This window comes from Nicotiana sylvestris, chromosome 9, assembly GCF_000393655.2.
Source record: "Nicotiana sylvestris chromosome 9, ASM39365v2, whole genome shotgun sequence".
Lineage (NCBI taxonomy): Eukaryota > Viridiplantae > Streptophyta > Magnoliopsida > Solanales > Solanaceae > Nicotiana > Nicotiana sylvestris.
In genome coordinates, this window is record NC_091065.1 from 121,851,271 (window position 1) to 121,864,854 (window position 13,584).

General features: G+C 36.2%; 1 protein-coding gene across 2 annotated transcripts; it reads right to left on the reverse strand.

Moving 5' to 3' along the window:
* Positions 1 to 6,459: 6,459 nt before the first annotated feature.
* On the reverse strand, positions 6,460 to 12,881 carry LOC104222660 (protein EMSY-LIKE 3-like). 2 transcript variants are annotated; one of them, XM_009773906.2, is made up of 10 exons: positions 12,527 to 12,826; positions 11,542 to 11,756; positions 11,346 to 11,455; positions 10,964 to 11,216; positions 10,659 to 10,862; positions 10,495 to 10,563; positions 9,002 to 9,241; positions 8,850 to 8,918; positions 8,705 to 8,768; positions 6,460 to 6,631 (listed from the first exon to the last, which is right to left on the reverse strand). In XM_009773906.2, exons 1-10 carry the CDS (start codon positions 12,552 to 12,554, stop codon positions 6,597 to 6,599), a joined length of 1,287 nt encoding a protein of 428 aa, XP_009772208.1. In that variant the 5' UTR covers positions 12,555 to 12,826; the 3' UTR covers positions 6,460 to 6,596. The 2 variants fall into 2 exon arrangements, with proteins under 2 accessions (XP_009772208.1, XP_009772209.1); XM_009773907.2 differs by lacking the exon at positions 6,460 to 6,631 and adding an exon at positions 8,033 to 8,299 and having other exon boundaries at positions 12,527 to 12,881.
* Positions 12,882 to 13,584: the final 703 nt, after the last annotated feature.

Sequence of the window (13,584 nt, forward strand, 5' to 3'; positions counted from 1 at the left end):
GCTTTATTGATTCTCCTGGTCCTTATGTTCAAAATCCCCTTTTGTTTCTAAAATATAAGTTCTAATGTGCCTTGTGTGAGTCCTGTCAATGTTTATGATTCTGTATCCATGTCCTAAAACCACTGTTAGTAGGTTTCAGAGTTGTTTACTTGATTGTCATGCATAGTTTGTTAATTGGTATGGTTAAGTTGTGCATCTGTTGTTGCTGGGTAAGAAGATCTTCCCTTTGGGCCTAGTGTGGATTCTTATGTGAGTTTGAGTTGAGCAATTAATATACTCTAAGGTTTGGGGTGTATTTGGACTTGGGTTTGTTGCACGTATGAGGGAAGAGCCTGTTGAAGGCCCAGACTTTACTGGGCTATAGTCTTTGGGTCTGCTATGTGTATTGAGCCTGTAATCTTTTAATATGTGGAATTCGTACTTGTATTACATTAATTTTGGGTCTGTAATAATTTTGTAATTGAACAGATGGGGAGATTAGTAAAAAAGGGTAGGGTATTCTAATTCTCATACAAATGGGTAGAAAGCATGCCTATAGGACCTATGTGTTCTACTTGTTGTTTTGGCTTTTAGGTATTGTACATTAGTAGGAACCATGCCTATAAAGAATCAGACACAAACTGTTTACTATCAAAAGCATGAGCTTAAGTACTTTACTTGTTCCCATGTCTCCTGCTATGCGTTATTACATAGCATGCCTATAGCGATCAAGTGTCAATAACTATTCACTCAATTTGTGCAATTGCAGTTACTTAATTGATAACATGCCTATAGGATTATGTTAATTTATGCTTTACTAATCCTCATCTAGATACCATGTCTCTAGGGCTTTAATTGATTAACTAATCAACTATTTCTGTTGTCTTATTACTCTGCCTACCTAAATAACATAGCTATAGGGATAAGTGACAAATTTGCCAATTATTAGAACCCAGCTGCAAACACTGCTACTCGCTTATAAAGCATGCCAATAGGATCAAACGAGAGTTATTCTGAGTTTTTCAATGGCTATCATTGTTCCCTCGCGTAGACCACTTAGAGATCATGTTTAAAGGTTTTATAATCGCGATAACCTGAAAAGAAGCATTGCCATGAGACTTTTCTTGAACAGTGTAGTCACTTAGAAACCATGTTTATAGTTTTAAAACGACATCTTGAACCTGGAATTGCCTATACATAATATAGAATCTGCTCGTATGCATTTGTTGTCTATGTGTGGAGGCTAATCTGGGCCTTTAATTATCTTTACGTGAAGTCCTACTTGTTTTGAATGTCGCTTAGTTTTAACATTTTTGAGCAACCAATGTAAAGTCTAGAACCACCCAAATAGAGGTCCAACGCCTCTGGGACCATAGGCATGGGACGGGTAGTGCACGCATAGGAAATAGTTTAGAATTGAATTAGAAGGCTTCAGGTAAACAACTTTAACATAGTAATTAGGTAGCAGGAGATGATAGTATGTGCCCGCTGAATAATATGAGCAATCCCCTTATTTTAAGGGAGTTTGCGAAATATTATTTATGTTGCACGGGGTGATCCTTTAGGCTAAAAAACTTAGGACCCCCATCTGTCTTTTCTTTCACATACTTATTGCCACACTTAGTTATCTAGTATAGATTTATGCAATCATTAAAGTTTGTACCAATTCACAGGTGTTATAATAAAACTCTTCGATTTATTTTATACCTTTTTGATTACTTGATCACCTAACCTAATTACAATCTACATAGTCTTATGTTCGTCGAGACCCACAGTTGTGGACCTCGAAGAGTGGCTAACACCTTCTCTTCGAGGTAATTTGATCCCTTACCCGATCTTTGGTGACATAGACTAATCAAACAGAGTTACTTGCAAATAGGTACCCTAACGCACCTTAAAAATCGTTAGGTGGCGACTTCTCTTTTAATACCTCATTTAAAAGAGTTTTCACACGTCGAAGCCCGATTTCGCGAGAAAACAGGGCGCGACACACACAAGTCAAAAAACCTCATACGAACTCGCTCGCGCGGTCAAAACACCAAAATAATACCTCGAACTACGAATTAGACACCAAATCAAATAGAATTTTCAAGAAAACTTTAGAACTTCTATTTTAACAACCGAACATCCGAATCACGTCAAACTAACTCTGGTTTCTCACCAAATTTGGCAGACAAGTTATAAATATAGTAATGGACCTATACTGAGTTTCAGAATCAAAATACAGACCCAGTATCAATAAAGTCAAATCTCTAAAGTCATTAAACCTTTAAACTTTCAATTTTTGACAAAAAGTGATAACTCGAGCTAGGGATCTCCGAATTCGATTTTGGGCATACACTCAGGTCCCAAATCACGATACAGACCCATCGGGATTGTGAAAACACAGATCTGGGTCTGTTTTCTCAAAATGTTGACTGAAGTCAACTCAAATGGATTTTTGAGCCAAAATTTCATATTTTATTATTTTTAACATAAATGCCTTTCGAAAAAATACCCGGACTATGCACGTAAATCGAGGAAGGCTTAAAGAAGCTATCGGAGGCTTCAAAATGCAGATTTAAGGTTTAAAACTCTAGATGACCTATTGGATCATCACATTCTCCACCTCTAAAACAACCATTTGTCCTCGAACGGACATAGAAAAGTACCTGGATTGGTGAAGAGATATGGATATCTACTCCGCATGTTCGACTCGGACTCCTAAGTAGCAGACTCAATGGGCTGACCTCTCCACTATACTCGAACTGAAGGATAACTCTTTGACCTCAACTAACGAACCTGCCGGGCTAGAAAAGACACCGACTCCTCTTCATAAGTCAAATCCCTGTCCAACTAGACTGAACTGAAATCTAACACATGTGAAGGATCACTGTGATACTTCCAGAGCATAAAAACATGGAACACCTGATGGACTGCTGATAAACTAGGTGGAAATGCGAGCTTGTAAGCCACCTCACCCATTATCTGAAGATTCTCAAAAGGTCTGATATACCTAATGCTCAACTTGCATTATTTCTGAACCTCATCACACCCTTCATGGGTGAAACCCTGAGTAATACCCTCTCTCCAACTACGAATGCAACACCCTTCATGTGATCCAATCTACTTTCATTCCCATATCCTCCATCTCCGAGGACCAGCTCATCTAGAACCTCACCAACAACGGGCTTTTCAGCTCAAAACAGCATACAACCTGATTAGTTCCGAAACCACCCCCAATTCTAACCATGATGATACCTTTAGCTGGATCTGGAAGCTAAGAGTCCCTAACAAGATTAAATTCTTCACATGGATGATACAACATAATAGACTCCCCACTGTCATGTACTTAAAAAACATAGGATTAAATGTCAACCCATTTTGCCATTTCTGCTCCTCTGTTGGGGAAGATATCAATTGCATCTTCTTCGAATGCACCAATGCTAAGGCATTCTGGAACTCTCTAACTATGGAATGTACCGATAAATCCTCCCACACACACCTTCATTTCTCAATGTCACAGTGGGAAGATACTTGGCACAGAATCAAGAACATGTAGTTCAACAGTGCTATCACCTGGAAATCTCTGCTACCATTTTGCTTCTAGGGACTATGGCTAACTAGGAACAACAGCCTTTTTGAAAACAAAAAGAACATTGTCCCAGTCAAATAGACCATTGCTAGAGCCACTGAATACTATCATGTTGCAGTGCAACATAAGGCTAGGACTGAAAAAAATGACATCCATATCAAATGGAGGCCACCCCCTAATGGCACATACAAACTCAACATTGATGAGGCAGCATGCCCAATATCTCGAGTAGGGAGAATTGGGGGGTATTTAGGAATAGTATGGGCAACTGGGTTATGGGCTACATGAGAGGCCTACCCCATACAACAGCCCTTTAGCAAGGGCTAACAGTAGCACTACAGCACAAGCTCACACCCCTATAATAATCTCCACTGACTCAGAACATGTTATCAGATTGATAAAGGAAGAAAATTTGTATTTTAACTCTATTATTCATGGATGCATGTCCTTGATGGAGCAGCTGGAGAATCCAGCACTGGAGCATAAATTCAAGAAACAAAATCAGGTGGCGGACCTCCTCGCAAAGGAAGGAGAAGGGAAAAAGGCTTTTGATAGAATAGAAGTTTTGACAGTTCCTCCGGTGTTTATAAACAAGCCACTAGGGGGCAGTCATCCTAGGAACTGTATTTGTCCGCAATGTAAGAGTAAACATTTGTGCGGGACAAGACATTGGTATCAGCTTCCAAACAATATTGTAACTATTTTTGATATATACATATATATATATATATCCAGTTCAAAAAAAACCATTCAAGAATTTGCTTAATTATTTCAATAGGTTGTGCAGGAGATGAGCCGTTTAACTTCATCATATACTTCTAAATAATTAATGTAAAAATATGTCATTTTACTTTATTATTTTGTACTTTCTGTAATCCCCTTGTATTACACACAAATAGGCAAACACACCTTGGATGTTTCAAAATGAGTGCCTCCTTGATGTCCCAACATACCTCCTTTTCTAAGGTCATTTTGTCTCACGTTTGACATGTTGCATTTTTAGGAAGAAAATCACTTTCTCAGTTGGTCTGAGCGTGTATATCCATGTAAGTTAAAAGATGATTTACCTTATACAAACACACAGTTTTACACTATCACATAATTTAACATGTGATAACATATTTTATTATTGTTTTTCATGTTGTCAATTAATGGTTATTAATAAAGCTTATCTATGATTACCTTAAAAATAATTTAATAGCCTAAAACATTTTGACACCAAGTGCATAAGACTTCAACTAAAAAACTAAAAAAGAAAATACAGGCACGTATGTATAGGTAATCCTAAATAGTAATAGCCTGTTTGGACAAATTAGAAAAATCAGCTTATTTTCAAAAGTATTTTTTAAAAGCGCTTTTCAAAAAAGTACTTTTGGAAAGAAGCTTGACTAATCAATCTGAAAAGTATTTTTAAGCAATAATTTGTGTTTGGCCAAGCTTTTCAAAAAGTGTTTCTTAATATCAAATTACGAATAAGGACATGAAGTGTTTACTTAATAGTTAATATTATAAGTAAGCAAATAATCTCAAATTTTTGTTATTAAAGACAATAATGAAATCTTTTCACTTTATTTAAATAAAATTAAAAATATTTTAATTCTTTTAAAATGATTTAAATATATTAAGAAATCATTCGGTAAATATAAAAGCATTCACCCCTGAAGTCACTATATATTAGAAAACTATCCTAAAAATGAGAAGAAATACTTATATATTAATATCCTAAGTATTAGGTTTAAAATAAGTAACATTATTTTGGTATATATTATATTTTGTTAAGGGTATTTTTGGTAAGAAAAATAGTTAAAACTGCTTCTGCTTTTGGGAAAAAACTACTTTTTCTGCTTCTTAGAAACTGATTATGCTTATTCTCAAAGCACTTTTTTTCCTTAAAAAAGCTTGGTCAAACACCTTAAATTGAGAAAAAAGTACTTTTGAAAAGAAAAGGAAAAAAACACTTTTGACCTCTAGAGAAGCTTGGCCAAATAGCCGCGCATTTCTTTGGAACAGTAATCCTTAGACCTTAGGTGCAACAATTTTTTTTTATTTTTATTTTTTATGTATATTACCAAGTTGAATGGTCAAGATTTAATAGGTATTAAGATCCTAATTCATGCAAAAATACCATGAAATTTTTGAGTATTAATTTAAATGTTGGTTGGAAGAGTGATACAAGAAGAATTAGAACTTAGAAGAATCGTAAAGGAAGATGACTCGTGAGGGTAGTCACATTCCCCTATTTAATAGTAAAAAAAATATTTTTGATAACAAAACATGCAAAGTTGACTTATTTGTCAGATTTTTTTTTTTGTCCGTGCCGGTCCTAGTTGGAGATCCAAAGGTGACTTGGAGTTTCAGTCTACATCCCACAACAAAAGTGTCTTCAAAAAAAATCCAAGTCCTATCTGAACCAGTGAACCAAAAATAAAGTTCAGCTTCCTTTTTATATCAAATATCTTTTCTCGACATCTTTATCCTCATTCTAATAACTGAAAAAGACTAGTGCCTAATCGAGCTTTAAAGTTCCTCTACAACTTTACTCATGTCTAGACTGTTCAAATAGTACAAGTTACTTATATTTTAAATCCAACATCCTTGAAACGGAAAATAACTAGTATACAATGTTGGCCACTAGAACCTAAATTAGCAATGAAATAAATGGCAAAAGAATAACTAAGCTGTTCATTTTCCCAATTCTAGCACCACTATATCAATAGATCCTTTTTACATGATCACACATTAAACTGCTACCGTCTAATTTTACAAGAACACTAACCTGCCACTACAGGAAACAGTAATCCGGCTATAAATAGGCCTAAGCGCCCCCCCCCCCCCAAAAAAAAACAGACTAGACTACAGTGATATAATGTTAGCAAAGCTTTCCTTGAACACGGCATTATACAACACACCTAAAATCATTCTGTTGTTTCAACACATTGGCAACCATTTAGACCATATGTATCTTGCTCCATTCTAGCTGTTATTTCAGTGGCTCAGGCCACAGCTTCTGGATACCACTCAGTTACCATCATTGGTATCCCTGTCATTCCCGATTCATAGCTTGCATGAAATGTTCATCTGCAGCAGTACGGATAGAGACACAAATCAGTAGGAAATGGAAGAACATTGGTCTTCATTCCTTTTTTCCCATTAAAACTTGATTGTTGTTATTATGACATGATCAGTTGCAATCAGAAGAGATCTGTTAATTTTTTTACAATCAAGAAGTGTTGCAACGCCTGATGGACTCGGAGATCAGATAGAAGCTTGCATAACCTACTTCACTAGTGATTGCAGACTCTTTTCCGGGTAACCTTGGTGGAAACACACAACACTCACATACTTACATGCTTCATGTTTCATTAAGAAAAGATACAAACACTCACATGACATGCTTACATGCTTCACTAAGAAAAGCTACAAACACTCACATGACATGCTTACATGCTTCACTAAGAAAAGCTACAAACAACAACAAAATGAAGGTGGACAAGTCCTCATCCATGCATTCCCACATAATACAGAGATGCCTTTTTGCTCCCTACCCTCCATTTTACACTTCTCATTCTCCAAAAATCCATTACATAATAAATCCTGTCAACCAGAACCTTCTTCTTAAAAATTATTACACCTTTAGCAGGGAAATTTTTTGTTTCCAATTCAAACTGGGAAGGACTTCATACAAAAGAAATGGGCCAGTAATCCATAACGATCTGATGAAATTAAGCGGTGTTCTGTGCTATGTGCCAAAAGCTGGTAAGAGTGTGTGTGTGTGTGTGTACTGAGCTGGACCTAGTAGTGAAGATGGCAGCAGCAAACGATTGAGCTGATGACGGTGGAAGTGTCAGGTTGGGTGTTATGCTACTTCCAGTTAATAGTATTCACTCTAATTATAATACCATCTAACACATCAGGCTTCAACTTTAACTGTTTCACATTTCTATTGCTCCTGTTACATCACAATTGAGCAGTAGTAACTAGTATCTCGCTTTTATGTATTTTGGCCATGTCATTTATTTCATTATATGTTCTTTGTCATGAGAATTAACATGTTTCTCTGTCAATGTGTATCAATATAGAAGTGGTAACTTGAACTTAGTGACTTCTACCTCTACATGGAATAAAAATTTACCAGATGGTCAGATACACATCTTTTTGTTCTTAAAACATGTATTCCTTTATTCTTTCTCAAAAAAAAAAAAAAAAACATGTATTCCTTTCTGAATAGAGGAATGAAACAAAATGATATGATTTCAGGTATTTCCCAGTGACATAAATGTCAAAGGGATGGACAATTTATATTAACTCTATGATTCACTATGCTTCCTAGGATGGTTCAAAACAACTTCACATGAAACTTATTTTTCCAAAGAAAGTAGTTTGACATGAAACAACAAGAAAATATAAGTATCATAGAGAAGCAAAAGCACAAATATGTCCTGCAGGGTACTTCAACTTCCATTCACTCCAAGAACACAATTTAGAAGCATAGGAGTACTTCGATATAAATTACACAGTTACTTTTTTTTTATAAGGATAAATTATGCCATTACTGCCGTCTGCCAGCAAGGAACTTGTCCAACATCATTCAAAAATAAGAAAACTTAAGAGGAAATAGCATCAAATGTCCCTAATTTTGGAAGTGTACTGTTATTCCTAAACAAGGATCTTGTCTAAGTCCTTCAAGTTATGCTTGTTTGACATCATCACTCCTTCACTCCTTGTATTGATTTTAGGCCACTTATCCTACCAAAAGTAAAAGTTCCAGCTGACATTATGGTATTAAAGGTATCAAGAAAAAGATTGTCCCAAAGTCTATAAAGTAAAAGAGAAGAAGCATTGGTGAAGATCTACCAAGCTTTTATTTTCTGTCTTGAAGATATTTTTCCAGAACGTCCTGATTTAGATGATGGGAGGTAAACATTGTGCTTTTGGAGGTAAATTTGACCGCAAATTGAAATAAGACAAAGCCAAACAAGTAAACTTCTAGGACTTGATAGGAACTCAGACTTTGAAAAAGATCATAAAGTTTCTACTTTAAAAAAAAAAAAATAAGTTGAGGATCATAGAGTTAAAAACTCTCCAATCCCATGCACTTATCGTGATGCTAAAATGAAAAGCAAATGCAGGAATATTTTGGCATAGTCATACCACTCTCGCCATCAGAGATCTCTCCGAGCTTTGAGATGGCCTCCAGAAGTGCTTGCTCATGCTCCTGCACAGTAACAAACTTAATTTTTTCCTTTGCCATAAATGAGCGAGCAGTAACCACTACCAGACAGGTGGTGTCTCTTACCTTTAGCACTTTTTTTGCCTTTTCGATCTCCAAAGGGTCTGGATGACTGGAGCCAAAGACCCTCTCCACCTGATGACATTTGCCAGTCTATGAACAAATAAAGAAAATGCGACATCTCAATGCGCAACAGAGATTAAATTACTGTTGCTAACCTCCTTAATCAGTGTTTCCGTCTGAAGTAACTGGATATCATCAGATCCCTTCTTTCCTCCATTCTGTGATGGTGGAAAGCCTTTTCTGGACTGTGGTTTAGTCAACCCCCTTCCCCTGCCTGCACCTGGAGCGCTATCACGCCCGACAGGCCTATTCATGCCACGGCCTGATCCACCATAATTTCCATGACGAGAAATTCCTGGGTCTTCACCTTCCCACTGAATATCCTCTGGAGAAATCTGTCAGAGAGGAAAATTTGACCTTTGAAGAAGCTCTTCAAGAAAACTACAAAAGAACACTGATAACCACATGATGCAACTAAGAATAAAAATGAATAATGAGCTGGGTACAGAGTAGGTTGTCAGGCAGCCTGTAGTTCATACTGGACACCAGGCATGTGTCAAAGAGGCATTTTTATGACTCTTCTAAACATTGGAGATGAATATAATGCTAATAACAGCCTGCATAATGAATTTAAAAGGTTCTTGCGATCAAATCTCCACCCCTGAATGTCACATTTTATTTCCAGAATCAAACATTGATATGTTTTTTATATACTTTGGCAATCTACAGGGCAAGTCATTCACCCATCACCAACACCAAACGAAGGTTTTCCTATTCAATTAGTGCAACTCCGACAATCATTTATTGAATGTAAGGACTTGAACTGATAAATATGGATGACGAAAAAGAAATTTCACAAGATCGCACCTTAGAGAGAATACTATAAGGACTTGAACTACCAATAATCTTGATTGTCACCCATCTTGAGGTCAAATACACCACATATTATATGTCAGAGCACTCTCACAGTAGTTAAATATTAGAAATAAGCAAACTGCTATTGATTTCTCTACTTCTTTCTTGATATACTAAAGATTTATGCTCCAATTTTGGTACATGGTGGAATCTTTCGATAAGTGCATATTCCAGAAGACTTGAGAATGGACCAACAATCTCCCAAATGCATGGTGTAAACTTCATTGAATTTAGTACAGAAGACTATAAAGTATTCTTAAAGGCACATGCCATAAAATGTTGGACTTGGGATGCTCAAAAAGTTACAGCTATCTACCATTTACGGAAAATAGGTCCCACATAAAACACATATAGTTGCACATCAGACACATGGAAATTATACCTTCAAGAGAAAATATGGTGAAGTCACCTTTACAGAGATTTTTGCCCTCTACCTAGCAGTTCCCAAGGGAAATGGTTCAGACTCTATATTTAGAATCCTGAACTTGAAATCCAAAATTCCCTTTTTTTCCCTTTTTTTTGCTTCCGTAATAAATGGAAACTTCTAGTGAATACTTTAGAGCATGCTTGGTTACATCACAAGTAACGGAATACAGATCATACAATTTTCTGAATCATACAACAGATATTTTTCTTGATATGGCCAACCACATAAACCAATAAGAAAAAGATTTGCCTGCAGGACAGTCAAACAGTTTATCAAAGCATGCCATCAGAACATAGGATCTATTACCTCTTTAAGGTTGACCCATTCCCATGTCTCATTTGTAGTGCCAATGTCATAAACAAGGGCATGTCTACCCTGAAAAAGCGCATCACAAGATTCACGCATTCAACCACAAAAAGGAAAAAGAAAAAAAAAAGAAGCAAAGCTTCGCGCAATAAAATCAGGTGTACCTCAGCTTTGTTATAGTCAGTAATGACTGCCTCATAAAAATTATTGTCATCAGGCCATCTAGTCCTCACTTTCCTTCCAATCAATGGATCAAATGATCCTGCTTCAGCAGGTTCAGAGACCCGATTGCCTAGTTGGCCTCTTCCAAAAGGACCAGAGGAAGGGTACAGCATTTTCATTGAAGATGCACCAGGCATCATCTGGCCCTATGAATAGATGCATAGCAGGAAAATACTCAGAACTAAGAGAATAGTTAAACCATGCATTGCTCAACTGCACAGAAGAAAGCATAAAGTATCAGACTTACAGATTTACTCTTTTTGCCCTTAGGCCCCATTATAGGCCCTCTCTTGGCAGCGGATGAAGACGGCTGACTTGCAGCAGCCATAGCAGGTGGGTGAAAAGTAGGAGATGGTCCAGCAAAGGACTGTGACGGTAAAGATGGCGCTATCTTCTGTTTCTTCCGTGAAGCTGAGACAGAAGGGCTAGGTAATGGGTCGTGAATAGCTTGAGCGGTGCCAAGCATACCAGGTTGATGAGCCCCCGACTGCCTCCACTCCCTATAAAAGCGATAATCAAAGGCCAGCCTTTAGAACTGTGACAAACTCTAGAATACAGAAACTTCACTGAATAAAGTTCTCGATAAATACACCAAGAAGTTCTCTACCAAAGTTAACAATAGAGCTAACCTTATTCTTCGGATGACATCATCAGCATTAACTCTACCAAGAAGTTCTCGATGTTCTTCATTGGACAATCTTAACTCTTTTCTTAACTCCGTTATCAAACTTTCTTTCTCCTGAATAAAATATATTCATTGAGCAGTCATTTAAACCTGATCAAACAAATGAACATATTAGATTTCATGAGTATGACAAAAGGTACCCAAGTAATGGCATCAGCTTGAGCTTTAAAGGCTCTTAGAACCGAACTGTATGCTTCTTGCTCGAGCTGGTGAATTTGGGCCTCCATGTCAGTTTCACCATACATCCTTTGGTAGGGTACAGATGCCATGACAGCAGATCTCCCATTTCCATTCATGCGGCCACCACCTCTTGGAATCCTATTTTGATGTGATGGAGGAAGATCATCATCCGTTCCTGCAATCATTCCATCAGGTTGTCAGAAAATTGAAACACTAGGTGTAATCATAATACAATACAACACATGAGAATTATCCATATCAGTACTGTGTGATTAATAAAGGCATATGAACATATGAGGAAAACTACATTGCACGAACTTTCACTTCAAGCTAAGGAGCAAGAAGCAGTGTGGATTTCAATCCAACAAAAGAAATTCTCAATATACCATTTCCAGTATAAAACTAAAAGCCAAACTACAGCTGGAGTAACAATTTTAAAGGTTCCAAAATGAGATTTAAACTTTTATTCAGTATCAAGATCTTGTGGCAGAACTACAAGCATTCGAAGACTGTCACAAAGCTGCACATAGGACAACAATTCAACTACCAACTCCACTTTACATTTTCTTTTCTATAACAACTTAACAGTTTTTGCAGGCAAGTTTTCATTATTTCATAATAAAACCAATAATTCTCACAATAATATCACTTTAAACTTCTCACTGAAAAATTAAACACATATTAACACCACCCATAATCATATAAACCATAATTCTAAAGGAAAAAGCAAAAAAGATTAAATTTTTGCCTCAAACTAAACATACCAAGTACCGCAATTGCCCACATACAAAGTGCAAACAGCTCAAAATTCCAATCTAACAAAAATAGGAGATAAAAAGATCCCAACTTTCACAATGCAGACGCTAATTTCACTAGCCTTGTACCCTAATTAAATTACAAATCCACAAAACTAAAGAAAAAAAATGAAAACTTGAAAACACTAACCACTGCTGTCGTACGGTTCGTAGTCCATAGCCAGTTTGCAAACTTAACCAAACCCCCAGATTAGGAAAAAAACCAAATCAAGGCTTCAGAGGGTGCTTTTTGAGAACCAAATAAGGACAATAATATTGAAGCCCCAAAGAACTAGGTATTTAGAAAATTAAGCAAAAACCAAAAAGGCAATTGGGTTTGTGAGGGTACTCTTTTTAGGGTTACGATTAGAAAACCAAGGAATCGATTGTGTGATTATGAAAGAATTGAAGGCGAAAAGGAGGAGGAGAACCCAGCAAAGGGGGAAAACGGACGTGAAATAGGTCTATAGATTTTGGTTTATTGGAAGGTTTGAGTTCCGCTTCCTGGGTTGAGTTGACTCGTTCTGGTTTGTCTTAACTCGGACGGGTCGCGGACAGACACAAGAGATTTGGGAATTTTTGTTTGCCTTTGAAATTTCAAAGCATTTTGACCTCTTTAAATTTGACTTTAAAAGTAACTTGAGTTAAAGTCGTTGTTCCACTTGAACTAACAAAGTATAACATGTCTGTGAAAATTGAGATGTCGTTTAGTTAAAAAAAATATTATTAGTAAATATTTCGAGTTTAACTTATGGAGTAATGCATTTTTAATGTAAAGAAAAATTTTAACTATTAAGGTATCGTTATATGATAGAGAAGATAACTTTATAATAAAAAGTTACTTTAAAATATTTTTCGGGTGAGCTAATAGCATACAAATTTCTTTTCAATATTTATGTATATAAAGTATAAACTAAGCTCGTATAATATTTTTCCGCTTCCATATTTATTTGTGTGCTTTCCTTATGTTGATCAAAGTAGCTGTGTGTATGAAGATAAAAAATTTAAATATGAATATATCGAGAGAAAAAAATCATATAGGTATGATAGTATATATATAAACGATCTTATTAGTAAATTAATAATTAGATTGGATAGTTTAATTAGATCCGGTATTGTCCTTCGAAGTTTTATATGAATGACATTGCTTTCTCTAGTAATGACTTAGCTACAACAAATGAGCTTAAGTTCATAAGTTAAAGAACATCT

What these genes read in the sequence shown, in the direction of transcription:
- LOC104222660 (XM_009773906.2), bottom strand. Translation starts at nt 12,554, where the DNA reads ATGGACTACGAACCGTACGACAGCAGTG. An exon ending in AAGCTGATGCCATTACTTGG is followed by an intron (nt 11,456 to 11,541) that starts GTACCTTTTGTC and finishes TATTTTATTCAG; the next exon opens with GAGAAAGAAAGTTTGATAAC. An exon ending in CGGAAACACTGATTAAGGAG is followed by an intron (nt 8,919 to 9,001) that starts GTTAGCAACAGT and finishes AAATGTCATCAG; the next exon opens with GTGGAGAGGGTCTTTGGCTC.